This window comes from Parathielavia appendiculata (assembly GCF_033297405.1).
Source record: "Parathielavia appendiculata strain CBS 731.68 unplaced genomic scaffold N657scaffold_1, whole genome shotgun sequence".
Lineage (NCBI taxonomy): Eukaryota > Fungi > Ascomycota > Sordariomycetes > Sordariales > Chaetomiaceae > Parathielavia > Parathielavia appendiculata.
Window position 1 is genome coordinate 3,662,734 of NW_026944220.1, and position 14,203 is coordinate 3,676,936.

Consider the following 14,203-nt stretch of genomic DNA (forward strand, 5'->3'; position numbering starts at 1 on the left):
AAGGTTCCAGAAGCCAAGAGTCAGTCCGGGTGGTCTGTGCTTCGAGTACCCATCACCGCATCCGTACTGTGGTACACCCTCCCTTGACGAAGAATCAGGGTCGTTCGCACCCTGACACGGGAAACTCTGATCAAAGTTATGACACTCAACAAGTTCACCATCCCGTCAATTGCATCTAGTCGAAGGAGGAGAACCCCTTTGTAGCCCGAACTAAATCTCTGGCGTGTCGCGCGGAGACACCATCGGCCGAGATGGCTGAGGGAGCCAATGGAGGTTTGTGTCATCAAACTAACGTGATAAACTTGAGTTGGCTTGCCAGTTGTAAGACATGCTGCTGTCACACCCCACGGCGCGAGAAAGAGCCGACATCAACCTATCGCAAACCAGGGTCACCCGAAAAGCGTCGTTAGAGGAGGAGCTGTTGAGCGATGGAACGGAAACGGAGCTGGACTATCACCAAACGGAACTTCTTGTCTCTCTTCCAAAGCTCTCAAAGCATCACCACAATTGTGATTGCTCCTGTGGTAAAGCCGCAACGGCTCTCGGAGTAGTTTTGATGGAGGTGGGGTCGGATTCACTTGCGCAGTCGCTCACGTGGCCGGTAATTGCGACGAATTGGACCTTGGGGAGATGATCGGAAAAGATCACCAAAGAGGTGGTTGTTACATGCTCCAAATGGTATCTGACTTGGGCTGCAAGGGAATCAGGTCCTGATTGCTTACTCCGTACACTAACCGCTATGCAGTCCCTACGGAATATTTTCAATCTCTCTCCTGCGTTGTAACCTGGCTTCCAAAACCAAAAGGCTGGTGGTCCTGCGGGAACACGGGTGCCGAGATGCACGCAGGGATTGGGCGGTAGATCCACCCACCTGTTGCATTGTCGTCGATCTCCAATGTCCGTCCGGGTACGGTGCAATTTGCGTCAACGAGACAATCAGCTAGAGAGTCTGCAACGGATTGATGAGCATATACGGAGTATGGGAGAGCTCATTGTGTCCTCTGGCACGCTTAGGTTGCCAAAGAGCTGCAGTGTAACGCTGGAAACGGGCCAGTTCGCGGGACCTGGACATTCGACACGTACACCGAAAAAGGCCACTGGCGACTCATGGCACATCTCCGTCAAGTTTGCGCAATCCACAGCGCTGCACTTCACAGTTAGCGCGTCCTAAGCGACAGCTGTCCAAGGGACCACCGACATGAGATTGATGGGGTCTGCATTCTCTGTCCTGCGCCGTTCAGCTGGCAGCGAGACTTTACAGCTTGGATCTGCGATGCACCAGCCACTCTTGACCACTCTGATCAGTTTGCTTCCCCACCGCATGGAACAACTGCGTCTACCAGGCTCTGCCCGCCCCTCGACAGACCCCTTCCAGGATCTGATGTAGCGCCCGATCTTTTGCTGATGTTGGCCCAGCTGGACCAGGTTCATCGGTTCCAGGGACCCGCGCCAAGACCACCAACTTTCTGATCCACAACTCGGTTTCCCAACTTTAACACATCTTCATCAGGCTATCCTGCTCTTCTTTCTACGCTCCCCCAATCTTCCAGACTCAATCTGGGGTAGGGCCAATACTTCGTTGCCAATTGTATCGTTTTCGCAGGCCGTCCACTTGCCCTCCGTTTCCATTCTTCAGACTGCAACTCGAGTTCGGCATCTCGGAACCGGGGCCTTTGTGCCGCATCCCCCCCCCCTGTAGCTGAGGCAGAGCTCGCAACCTGTTCCGGTCACCAAAAGGCTCTGTTGGTGCTTGGTCTGGCCGACTTCCTGTTGGCGATTATCCTCGCCCGCGTGCTTGCCCGTATTGAATTGAACCAATTGGGAAGCCGACACATAGCTGCAGAGGAAGCGGCAACGCCCGGTCAACATGGCGACTGCTCAAGCCGCCAATGAGCTCAAGCAACAGGGAGCTATTGAGGCATCCCGCAACCCCAACAGCAACGTCACGGCCGAAGATGCGGAGCGTAAGATTGTCGAAGACAGCAGACAAGCCGGCGTGACCGCCTTCACCTTTGACCCAAATGCTAGCCCAGAGGAGAAGAGGGCTCAAGCACGCGCTGTAAGTCGAACCATCATCCCCCTACAGACGTACACCGCTCTTTCCTCCGCTCCTCTAACTCGAGCAGGCGATTCCTGAGGGCTTTCACCGCAGACCGAAAGGCATTGCGATCGTTAGCGATATCGACGACGGGACCAAGGCCGATGTCGACCTCCCGCCTCCCTCCAAAGCCGGCGCCATCGAGGTCCCCAAGGACGAAGACGGAAAGCCTCTCGCGAACGGCCAACCGGTCGAAGGTGAGGAGGACGGCTGGAGCAAGACAGGCTGGGCTCCCCAATTTGGTTGGCCGACGGAATCTGCGCATGAAGGCGAGAGCCTGCTGGACCATACAACATTCGTCGAATCGGTGCTGTCTGAGCAGTTCTTTGGAGGTAGGGTCCTTCATGGCGCACCTTGTGACATGTGGGAGGTTGACGGTTATGCCCCGCAGACTGGTATTACAACGCGGCTGTCATTGCCTTTGCTTGCCTCTCCTCGTGGCTAATAGCCGTGCTCGGCGGAGGTCTCGCCTGGGTCTTTGTTGTCATGGCCATCTGCTCGACATATTACCGCACCTCGCTTCGACGGGTGCGCCGCAATTTCCGAGACGATATCACGCGCGAAATGGCCCTCAAGAAGTTGGAGACGGACAACGAGCCTGTTGAGTGGATCAACTCTTTTCTTGTCAAGTTCTGGCCCATCTACCAGCCTGTTCTCGCTCAGACCGTCATCAACTCGGTCGACCAGGTCCTAAGCGGCGCCACTCCGTCCTTCCTTGACAGTCTGAAGCTCAAGACATTCACGCTGGGTTCAAAGCCCCCCAGGATGGAGCATGTCAAGACTTATCCCAAGGCCGAGGACGACGTTGTGATTATGGACTGGATGTTCAGTTTCACCCCGAATGACACGGCCGACATGACGGCCCGCCAGCTGAAGAACAAGATCAACCCCAAGGTCATCCTGGAGATCAGAATCGGCAAGGCCATGGTGAGCAAAGGTCTAGACGTGATCGTTGAGGACATGGCCTTCGTCGGCTTGATGCGTCTCAAGATCAAGCTGCAGATTCCCTTTCCTCACGTCGAGAAAATCGAAATGTCGTTTCTGGAGCGACCGACGATCGATTATGTCTGCAAGCCGCTTGGAGGCGAGACATTTGGTTTCGACATCAACTTCATTCCCGGTCTTGAAAGTTTCATCCAGGAGCAGATTCACGGCACCCTGGCCCCTATGATGTATGCGCCCAACGTCTTTCCGATCGAGGTTGCCAAGATGCTGGCCGGTACACCCGTGGACCAGGCCATTGGCGTAGTCGCTATCACGCTACACGGTGCGCAAGGTCTCAGAAACACTGACAAATTCTCCGGCACGCCTGATCCGTATGCTGTGGTGTCCATCAACGGCAGGCAGCCGCTTGCACAGACGAAGGTGGTCAAAGAGAACGCCAACCCTCGCTGGAACGAGACTCACTACGTCATTGTCACTTCCCTTAATGATGCCCTCACCCTTGATATATACGACTTCAACGATATAAGGAAGGACAAGAAGCTCGGTTCTGCGACCTTTCCCCTGGAAAATCTCGAAGAAGTCTACGAGCACCAGAATGAAAGGCTTGAGCTCACCCACGACGGGAAGGCGAGAGGTGTGCTGCTCTGCGATGTCCGCTTCTTTCCAGTCCTGGAACCAAAGAAGCTCGAGGACGGAAGCACGGAACCGCCCCCAGAGTCAAATCAAGGTATTTTGCGGTTTACTGTCGAGCAAGCCAAGGAGCTCGATGGTACGAAGAGCATGATCGGTTTGCTCAACCCCTACGCTATGCTCCTCTTGAACGGGAAAGAAGTCCACACCACCAAGAAGCTCAAGCGAACGAACAATCCAATATGGGACAACGGATCCAAAGAAATTCTGATTACGGATAGGAAGAGCGCGAAGCTTGGCGTGGCCGTCAAGGATGACCGCGATATTGCCGGAGACCAGCTCATCGGAACCTACCAGATCAAGTTGGACGACATGCTTGAATTTATGGCCAAGGGACAGCAGTGGTATAACCTTGCCGGCGCCAAGACCGGGCGTGTGAAGATGATAGCGCAGTGGAGGCCGGTGGCTATCTCGGGCATTGCTGCTGGCACTGGAGGTTACGTGACACCAGTCGGTGTCCTGCGGGTCCACTTCAAGTATGCGAGACAGCTGCGGAACGTGGAGGCTCTGGGCAAGTCTGATCCGTACGCACGGGTCGTCATGTCCGGCATCGAGAGGGCACGCACTGTTACCTTCAAAAACAACCTCAACCCCGACTGGGACGAAGTGCTGTACGTGCCTGTTCATTCGCCGAGGGAGCGCCTCCAGCTGGAGGTCATGGACGCCGAGAATGTAGGCAAGGATCGTAGCCTGGGCCTGACGGAAATCTATTCTGGCGATTATATGGCTCAGGACGACATAGGCGAGTGGTTGGTGCACGACAAGAAGGAAGAGCGGCAAGATGGCCTGCGCATGCACGGCAAGGGCGTTGCCAAGGGCGTGCTTACTTATACTGTGGCCTTCTACCCGACTCTTAACGTCGCCGACCCGGAGGAGGAGGCAGAGAAGGAGAAAGAGAAGGAGCCAGAGAAGGACAGGGAAGTTGAGGAGGAGAAGGACAACTTCTCCTTGAGCAGGCCATCACTCGACGCGAAATCGTCCGTCAGGCAATCTTTGGATGTGAGGCCCAACGACGGAAAAGAACCCAGCACACCAGCCACACCGACAAGCCCTGCTTCCGGGGTCTCTCCCAGGAGGTCACGCGATGACCGGGAGCCGCCCAAAGTCTACCTCACGCCACAAGAGCTGCTCAGACACGAGTCCGGCTTGGTCATCTTCCGACTTATGGAAGCAGACCTACCCAAGAGCCAGACCCGTATCGAGGTCTTTGTCGACGACATGGCTTTCCCGTCTTACGTCTCTTCCATAGCGAGATCGCGGCATCACAAGTTTGATGAAATTGGCGACTGCTTTATTCGCGAGCTCGAGTTTTCCAAGTTGACCATCAAGGTCTCGGAGAGGACTGACAAGCAGGAAGAGGGCAGCAAGCAGCACACGCTGGCTCGTCTGTCAGGCAACACGCTCGATACTCTCAAGCAGTGCTTGGTAAGCATTGATTTCGTTGTGCTTCATTGGATTGAGGCTAATAACGGCAGAACAACCCCACTATCCTCAAAATGAAGGATGAGGACGGCAATGTATACTCGATCCGCGTCAGCCTCAAGTACGTCCCGGTCAAAATGAAGCTAGACCCAAGCGAGAGCATCAACAACATGGGCAATCTCCGAGTCGATGTGTTAAACGCCCAACATCTCCCTTCTGCCGACGCCAACGGCAAGAGCGATCCCTACGTGAAGTTTGAGTTCAACGGCCAGGAGGTGTTCAAAACGAAGACGCAGAAGAAGACGCTGAACCCTGAATGGAACGAGTTCTTCAACGTGCCAGTCCCCTCCAGGGTGGCTGCCAAATTCAGGGCCACCGTATGGGACTGGGACTTTGCAGACAAGCCCGATTACCTCGGAGGCACCGACATTAGCTTGAACGAGCTGGAGCCATTTAGGGGACAGGAGTTTACGTACAAGCTGGACGGAAAGTCAGGCATCCTCCGTCTCCGCATGCTCTTCACGCCCGATTACGTCACCCGGACAAGACAAGGGACATCGACTCTGGCGGGAACCTTTTCGGTGCCGGGCAGGATTGTCACTGGGGTCGCCGGCGTCCCGCTCAAGGGCGTGGGAGCGGTGGGTCACGGGGTTGGCAAGGGTGCATCCTTCCTCATGCGCGGAATTCGCGGCAAGAAGGACGACGATGTTAGCAGCGTGTCGTCAAGAAGCTCGGTCGACGTGCCGCGGATCACCACCGAAGCCCCGCCCGACGGCGGAGTCGCCGCCAACGGCGGCATTTCAATGCCGCTCCACCACAACCGCAACAAGAGCGTTAGTGGATCATCAATTCACAGCGCCATTATCCCTGGGGCGGCGTCGGGCACCGCGTCCTTCACCATCGTCTCTGCCTCGGGCTTTCCGCCGTCAACGGACGTCTATGTCACAATCACCCAGGTCCGGGAGGGCAAGTCCAAGCAGGTGGGCAAGACGAAGCACCGTAAGGCGTCGGCCGGGACGGTCCGGTTCGACGAGACGTTCCGCATCCAGTGCACGCCCGACGCGCAGTTCAAGGTCGAGGCCAAGGAGCACCATACCTTTGGCAGCGACCACCCGCTGGGCGAGACGCTGTACTTTGTGGACGATTCCAACTCGGGCATAGAGAAGCAGCTGCCCGTGGGAGAGGGCACGGTCGCCATCAAGAGCGGGTTTGTCCCGTCTGGTGGGGAGGACGGCGGCCGGTTGGGGTTGCCCGACAGTCCGAAATCGACCAAGTCGGTTACCAGGAGGAGCTTTCTAAGTAAAGGGGGTTTGAGAGTGCCGAGTCGAGATGGGACGCCCTCTTAGTGGGCGGGCAATACATCGCGGAGGGTGCCTGGTGTGGTAGCTGAGAGGTGGAGGAGGCGATGAACGGAATGGTTTCTTATTCGGTCTTGGTTTACTGATTACATGGTTCTTGTTCCGATCTTAGCGTTGATACCTTATTTCTCAGTTAGCCGCTGGGATTTATATATCTTGGATAGGGCTGGATTTGGGTGAGTCGGTAGTCCATAGCCGGATGAGAGACTGGATCAGAGGAATTGCGAGGACAGGTGTCTTGAAGAAGGGCGCGTTAGGTACAACAATAATTGGTTTGTAAGCTCGTTCAGGGTTTTGGATTCTTCCCCAGGTTCTCGCAGTGGCCTGTTTCATACACTCACTCACAGGAGAGCAACTTCCAAACTGTAAGCCATTGGCCAATGGCAGCCCCAGTTCAGTCATGCTGGTTGTCCCGCATGCTCCGCTCTTGGCGCTGATACCTTTCCATCTTGTTGTGGAGTGTTCATCCCATTCTAGAAGTCCCAGGTCCCACCCGGCCAGGGGCTCGACGGGGCAACTAGAACAGCCAAATTCATATTGACTTCGAACTCGCAAGAAATCAGCCGTCGCAACAATCACCACATGGATCGCAAAACCAATCCGACTCGACAATTACTCCTACCGACTAAGCTCCCGATTCGACTTGCTGCGCGCAGCTGACTACGCCCAGGGCGCGCGCCCTTCCCGCTCTCGAGTCCCCTGTCTTCGAACCCTCGATCCCCTCGAGTCGCCGAACTGGCGCAAAGAGCAAAAAACCGTCAAAATGGACCAAGCCGACATTCCAGCCCTCCTCTCGCGCCTCGCGTCTGACGAGGACGGCGCCCGCAAAATGGCAGTCTTCAAGCTGCAGTCCTCTATTAACGACCCGGCCTTCGCCGACGTTTTTATCTCGTCGGGCGGCCTCGTCATCTTGCGCCGCCTAATCATGACTGCCGGGGGCAACACACTCGCCTACTCACTACAAAGCCTCACGCGCCTGCTCGAGGTTGACATGGGGTGGGACATCTTTGAGGGACCCTCGGCGGGCGACTTGGTCGAGAGGGTGGTCGAGCTGATCGTCACGAACCCGCTGGTCAACATTCTAAGGGGAGCCATGTCTATCTTGGTCGCGCTCGTGGGGCGGTCACAGTCTTCTTCCGGGGTCGGTGCCGTAGGCGTGCTTGAGTCGCCGTCCCCAGCGCCGAGTGGGAGCGGGAATTCCGGCCTTTCGCCCCTCATTCCGACGGCGCTCCGCGCGCCGCCGGGTACGTTTGGCTTCCGCGCTCTCAAACCCGCCGTGGCAGTGTACCCGCAGTTTTTCGAGCTCGTAATCCAGCAGCTGCAGAGCGCAGACCATGCGCTGTGCGCGAATGCGCTGATGCTGATCAACGCGCTGATCCGGGATGCGGTTTCGAGCGACGGGAGTTACGCGGGAGCGGCGAGGAGCCCCGGGACGGCCGCCGCGGAGGAGTGGAGCAAGTTTATCAAGCGCCTGCAGGATCTAGGCCTGATCCGGGCCGTGTATAACCTGCTGCAGAGCTCGGCGCTGCAGGACTTGGCGCATCCGCTGCTAGAGTTTCAGTCGCTCACCAAGGTGCTGCTGAGGAAGTGGAGGGAGGTCAGGGTGGATTTGGAGAGGCCCGAGCATCGGAGAGCGCTTAAGGGGCTGCACCTTGCTAGCGCGCCCGACAGGAAGCATGCGAATGGTGTCGCTTGGGTGCTTGCTGGTGCAGAAGATGGGGATGGGGCGAAGAAGGGCAGCAGGAGACATAATCCGGAAAAGTGGCGGCGGCTGGGCTTTGAGACTGAGTCACCGGCCCTCGAATTCGAGACGGCAGGGTTCCTCGGCATGATGGACCTCACCGACTACGTGAGGAAAAACGAAGATGGGTTCCAAAAGCTCCTGCTGGAGCAGTCGAGTCGGCCATTAAACGAGAGGTGTCCCCTGGCCAGGGCGAGTTTGGCTGTCACCATGATCCTCTACGAGCACTTCGAGGTGGACAAGTCTGAACCAGAGGACACCCGAGGCCACCTGGCTCTCAACGACCCAAAAACCCACGATAAGCTGTTTCGCCCCCTCTTGCTGCAGTGGTCTCGGTTACATACTGCCGGACTCCAAGCCTTCTTCCGCCTGTGGAAGTCCACCGGCGCACAGCGCGACGATTTCGACAAGGTGGCCGAGTTGGTACGCGTTCTTATCGAGCAGGTGGTGGGACAGTCGAGCAGGACAAAAGATGTCCTCGAGGTGGAGGACGAACTGCACGAGTACGATGCGGCAAGGCTACGGCAGCTGCAAATGCAGCTTCTCGAATTATCCTTTGAGGATCAATGGGGCCCACACCTCTCCCAGGTACGCGAGGAGCTCAAGCACGAGGCGCTGCAGTTCGTCAAGGAGCAGCGCATCCGCTGCTTACTGCAGGGCAGCTGGTTCACCAAGCCGATGCCGCACGTCCGGCAGGAGAGCTATACCAAGCGACGGTTGTATCAGCCTTGGCGGTACGCCAAGCTCTCGCACAACCGGCGCTACCTCCACTACGCCGACTTTCCCGAGAAGCTGCCCTACGATCCCGGGCTGGAGGCGCTCACAGAGAAAGTCGATCTTGGAACCATCAGCTCCGTGGTCTCCAACGTGTCAACCAACCCCGATGCCGAAGGCAACACCGACCCGGAAGCCGACCACAGCTCCAACTCCAGCACGCCAACCCTCCGCCACAACGGCGCCGCAGTCGCCAGACCCACCACCAAAATCACCATCTACTCCTTCTCCGACGACGCCACAACCCCCAGCGGCGCCCCCTGGATCAACCCCGACACGGCCATAACAACAACAACAACAACAACAACATCCGCACCAGGAGGAGGTCCCGGAAACAGCGAAGCGAAGGAACAGCCCGCCCTGACTCTCTACCCGCTCAACCACAGCCTCGCGTCCGAGTGGCTCGACGGCTTGCTCATGCTGCTGAACCAGGCGCCCATCACGGCCGAGACGAACAAGCTGGTGACACTGGTCGGCGACTACGGGCTGAAAATCCGGCTGCTGAATGTCCGGCTGGAGCACATGTACGCCGGCCCCGGGGGTGACGGCAGAGAAGGCGGCGGCCGGGGGAGTGGCATGGGGTGGGTGCCCGGTCGGGAGGGGTTGGATGAGGATTACTTTTATGAGATATGAGTCCCTGGGGAGGTTCTGGGTTCGGTCTGCTTTGCAACGGAGGATGTTTTGGCCTTTTTCGTTTGGACTTTTTGAGCATTTGGTTGGTTGTTTTTGGCCTATTTCGTCGTTCTAGCGAGTTCTCTTAGTGTTCAGTTGGCACACGAAAACCCAATTCCGGTATGAAGTACATCTCAGCTAACATATACCCCTTTTCCCATCCCTCAACAATTGGGTTATATCACTTTTCTAGCTTTGAATGTAAGGAAGATCTCGAGCTTGTTAATATCCGTAATCTGCGCCTTGATAAAGAGCTCGATTTCGGCACTATATATTTTCAAGAAATTCTTAAATAGAAGGCTTAGCCTTTTAGCAAGACCGACATTTCGCTCAAAAGAGCTCGAAAATCAATTCTGACAACGGGAACGTGCTCAGCGCAATCAGCGCGCGGCGTGCGACACGATGGATCTTGACAACGCTGCGTGAACCGCGACGGATATGCCCGACGGGACAGCCCCCCAACGATAAGGAAACGAGCCTTGAACAAGCGAAGGGCGAGTAACGAAGACACCGAAGCGAAGAAACTCTCGAAGGATTCCAGTCTCTAGTGCCGCCGACGCTGTAGGACGAGACATCCTTCTAAAGTATAGTTAGACTAGATTACAGTACAAGTAAGGAAGATATTTCGAGGAATATATATCATGTAGGGGCGCGCGGACGCAGCATGAGAGTTGATGCCTTGCATGTAAAATAGCGCGGAGGAACCGCTTGCCCTAACTGGGCGGGGCTTGCGGTGTAAGATCAATACATAAAAGGATCAATCAGTTAGCTGAAAGTACTTCGTACGAACCGGTTCGATGGAAAATTGAAGTACGGATAGGCACTGGATCTTTCCATCTCGGTTCTAATTCCTAGGTTCCACATTGTCGGGGAACTGGGTTACCTATGAGCCCGGGCCCGGTGTGGGGATGCATGGTTGAATGGGGCTTTCCATTTGTAGGTGGCCGATTCACCATTCTCGAACACTTGACAGGCGAGACAGACTTTCCACAGGTTCTTAATGACATGCAAGCATCCAAAAGAGAGCCCGCCTCGCCCGCATACAACCCCAGCACACAAGTTTGACTAGATGGTATCGCACCTCAGCGCAAATAATACTTATTAGATTGCTGTTCGGCAACCATCACGCTTGCCGCGGAGATGGTGCAGTTAATTGGCTGAGGACGCGGTGTCGCGAAATGAACACGAGGCATACCGCCGAAGTATCAGCGGCAGGATACCTGCAGCTGGGCTGCATTGAATCAGGCTCTCACCTCGTCCAAGGTTTCGTCCAACCTCCCCGCCAGAATTTGGCTCAAACGCGCAACGACACAGCCCGAGCATTGTAGCAAAGCAGTGGCATCGCGATTTCATGGTCCTGAACTTTTTCCCATTGTTTGAAGCGTCAAAATCTCAATGCAATGACACTCCGAAATTTAAATCGATCATTACAGGACAAAATGCCGAGTCCCACCAGCGAGAACCAGGCCCCGTCTCGGTTAGGCCCTCTTTCGCCGGCGATGCAGCTCCACCCACCTCCCTCTCCCGGCATTCACCGAACGCTTAGGAGATTGCAGTCGGCCCATAGCCTGGGAGCGAAGGCCGCCGCCCAGCCCTCGCTCATTTCGCAGCAGAGGCTCCAGCTCCAACAACAACAGCACCAGTTCCAGAATCTGAACCAGCACCTCCAAAAACACCCTCCTGCCCCGGCACCGAGAAGCCATGCGAGCGTCAACCGATCGCCACAGAGAGCACGCGCCAACAGCGACGCACCGCCCATCCCCAACGTCTCCCCTGTTCAGCCCACGACACACGCGACCATGACAGCAGCAACAGCAACGCGCCGTTCGGCATTGAGCAAGCGGTCGCTTGCCGCCGACGCCATGTCTCTTGAACGCCTCCTCCGCGAGGGTCCTCCCAACGGCGATATCGAAGGCGCTCTCGAGAGCACGCGTCTCAAAATTCTCGACCAGGGCATCAGGTCCGACAGCGACGGCATGGTGAGCACTGCCCGGTGGCCCCTAAGCTGGCAGCAATGTTCCAGGTGTCTAACTCGGAATGCACAGTCGTCGCTCCGCATTTACGTATGGCTCATCCTGCTCAATGCCCCGATGCTCGACACCGACTCCTACCTCGCCCTCATCCACCGCGGCGCCTCCCCCGCCTACTCCAAGATCCGCAACGACACATTTCGCACCCTATCAACCGATCCTCTCTTCCGGCGCCGCGTGAGCGAGGCCAGCCTCATACGGCTGCTCAATGCCTTCGCCTGGACACTACACGACGCTCGTGAGGTTCGCACTCGAGATCCAAGTGTGGCCAGCAGTACACGCCATTCGCTGGACCAATCGAGCAGTCGGCCGGGGACAGGCTATGGAAGCGATTACGGGAGCCCGGCTTCGTCGCCCACGGCTAAGAGAGCGCGTGCTTTGACCTTGACGACCGAGGGCTCCGTCACTAGCGTCACTGCGGAAGCAGGCACCTACGTTCAGGGCATGAATGTGCTGGCCGCTCCCTTCCTGTACGCCGCTCGCAGCGAGGCCGAGGCCTACGTCGCCTTCCACCAGCTGCTGACCAAGGAATGCCCCGGATACATCCGCGGTGCCATGGACGGGGTCCACAAGGGCCTGGCGCTGGTCGACAAAGTGCTGGCCATCGTGGACCCCAAGCTCAGCATGCACCTGCTCTCCAAAAATTTGTCGGCCGAGATTTATGCCTTCCCGTCTGTCCTGACGCTCTGCGCCTGCACCCCACCGCTGCCCGAGGTGCTGCGCCTTTGGGATTTTCTCTTTGCCTACGGACCACATCTCAATATTCTGTGCATTGTTGCGCAGCTGGTCATGATCCGCACCAAGATCATGGGATCCGCTAGGTATGCCATATCCCAGCTCTCCCCTACCGTGCACAGAGTGGTTAACAGACGGGCTCCAGTCCCAACAAGCTCCTCAGGTCTTTCCCGGCACTCCAGGCCGACCAGATCAAGCACACCACGCTCGCCATAATTCGAATGATTCCCGACGACGTCTACGCTGAGATAGTCGCTCACGCCCGGTAGTTAAGGTTGAGAAACCCTTTCACCTCGCCTGCCCGGAACCCGATTAAACCTGAAATTCGAGCAAACGATTCGGCTACCGCGTTTTGGTCAGAGATGGGAATGGCGCCTACCCTCGACTACTTGTGGAGCTGTGAGCGAGGTACTGCCTTCATGGCCTACGTCGCGTCACGTCACTAGCCAGAGCAGTGCCTCGTTATGCGTCTCCGCGACGACAACCACTACCACGACACCAAACGAGCCACCTACTCTAGAGTTATTAACCGCGTGATCCCGTGTGAAGATGGACAGGATATCAGCAGCGTCGAGACCCCGGCTGGCGATCTCTCACCTACGCGCCAAGATGGAAGAGAAGTGAGATGGATGGTTTGGCCCCTGGCGAAATTCAAGCCGCAAGCTGTTGGCCTCGGAAGGTTTGCAACGGCATAGCGCGCAGAAGGCATTGCCGGGCTGTTGCGGGCTGGCTGCGGTTTATATAGGGATAAGGGACAAGGGCCGGGGTGCCAGGCAAGTTCCATTCCAGTCACCTGGGGGTTATCGACAAATCTGAGGCAGCTGGGTGCTCAAACGACGTTCTGTTCCCGCAGGAGCTCCTCCCTGGGCAGCCGCGCCGATTAAAGTCACGAAGGGGTTTGGGACGCCCTTATAGAACGCGTTCGCGCCACGGGTTGGTCCCCTTCGTAGGGAGCTGTGCGATGGGGTCGTGGCAAGTGACATCGCCGCAGACAACCTATCCGCACTGGTCACAGGATGCGACGCGACAATAATGCCGACTGCTTGGGAGCGGGAAATGCAATCCATAGGACCGCGGATAGATAATAGATAGTTAAATCGTTTGACATCTGGGTCTACCCGGTCAAATCGGCGTCGGTGCCAGTGTTCTCGCAGGAATTAGCCGCCCTGGAGAGTTTGTTGATCAATGATTCCTGCTATGCAAGAAGCGTGTCAACTCCGCTGGGGCCCGTTTATGCCTCGATATCAAGAAGGGTCAAGTTGAATCCCACTCAGGAGCACGCCACTCTCACTCTTTGTGCTATTCACTCGGAGAGCCTATCGGTCAAGACGTGCTTTCGGCGTGGCCTTGACCTGGCGTTTCACCAGCCCTTGCATAAACGGTGTTTCAAGCTGGGGCTCTTTAACCGTTTACTTGCAGCTTGTACTCTGTTGACCGAGGAGCAGTGAAAACTGTTTGGCGGTTGGAGATCGAAGATTCAAACAAAATGGCATTGAAGTTTCAGGGAATGGATGGGCTGGGGAACGATGCGTCTACACGTCTCGCAATATACTATACTTACAAGCTTGGGTTGGGAACCCCCGTCCTCCTTTGTTGACAAGCTCGTTCTCTTCTCCACTAGTTATCCCTCGCCGTGTCGGTGAAACAGTCGGGATTTTGACGCTGCACATACTGGTTGTTGGATCCTGTCCTCTGTCGTGGGCAAACGCCATGACCAATATCAAAAGTAGAATGCTGT

The 14,203-nt window shown here is 56.5% G+C and overlaps 3 protein-coding genes across 3 annotated transcripts; all 3 read left to right on the plus strand.

Moving 5' to 3' along the window:
- The first annotated feature begins 1,412 nt into the window (after positions 1-1,412).
- N657DRAFT_639940 (tricalbin) lies at positions 1,413-6,900 on the plus strand. The gene is made up of 4 exons (XM_062791868.1): positions 1,413-2,059; positions 2,127-2,430; positions 2,490-5,158; positions 5,209-6,900. The coding sequence occupies exons 1-4, from the start codon at positions 1,868-1,870 to the stop codon at positions 6,499-6,501; spliced, it is 4,458 nt and encodes a 1,485-aa protein (XP_062653103.1). The 5' UTR covers positions 1,413-1,867; the 3' UTR covers positions 6,502-6,900.
- Positions 6,901-7,019: 119 nt separating this feature from the next.
- On the plus strand, positions 7,020-10,020 carry N657DRAFT_639941 (uncharacterized protein). Its single transcript, XM_062791869.1, has one exon. It carries the CDS (start codon positions 7,277-7,279, stop codon positions 9,659-9,661), a length of 2,385 nt encoding a protein of 794 aa, XP_062653104.1. The 5' UTR covers positions 7,020-7,276; the 3' UTR covers positions 9,662-10,020.
- Positions 10,021-11,139: 1,119 nt separating this feature from the next.
- N657DRAFT_630245 (TBC-domain-containing protein) lies at positions 11,140-12,734 on the plus strand (the record flags this gene model as incomplete). The annotated part of the gene is made up of 3 exons (XM_062790962.1): positions 11,140-11,679; positions 11,746-12,551; positions 12,611-12,734. 3 exons carry the CDS (start codon positions 11,140-11,142, stop codon positions 12,732-12,734), a joined length of 1,470 nt encoding a protein of 489 aa, XP_062653105.1.
- Between the last annotated feature and the right edge of the window lie 1,469 nt (positions 12,735-14,203).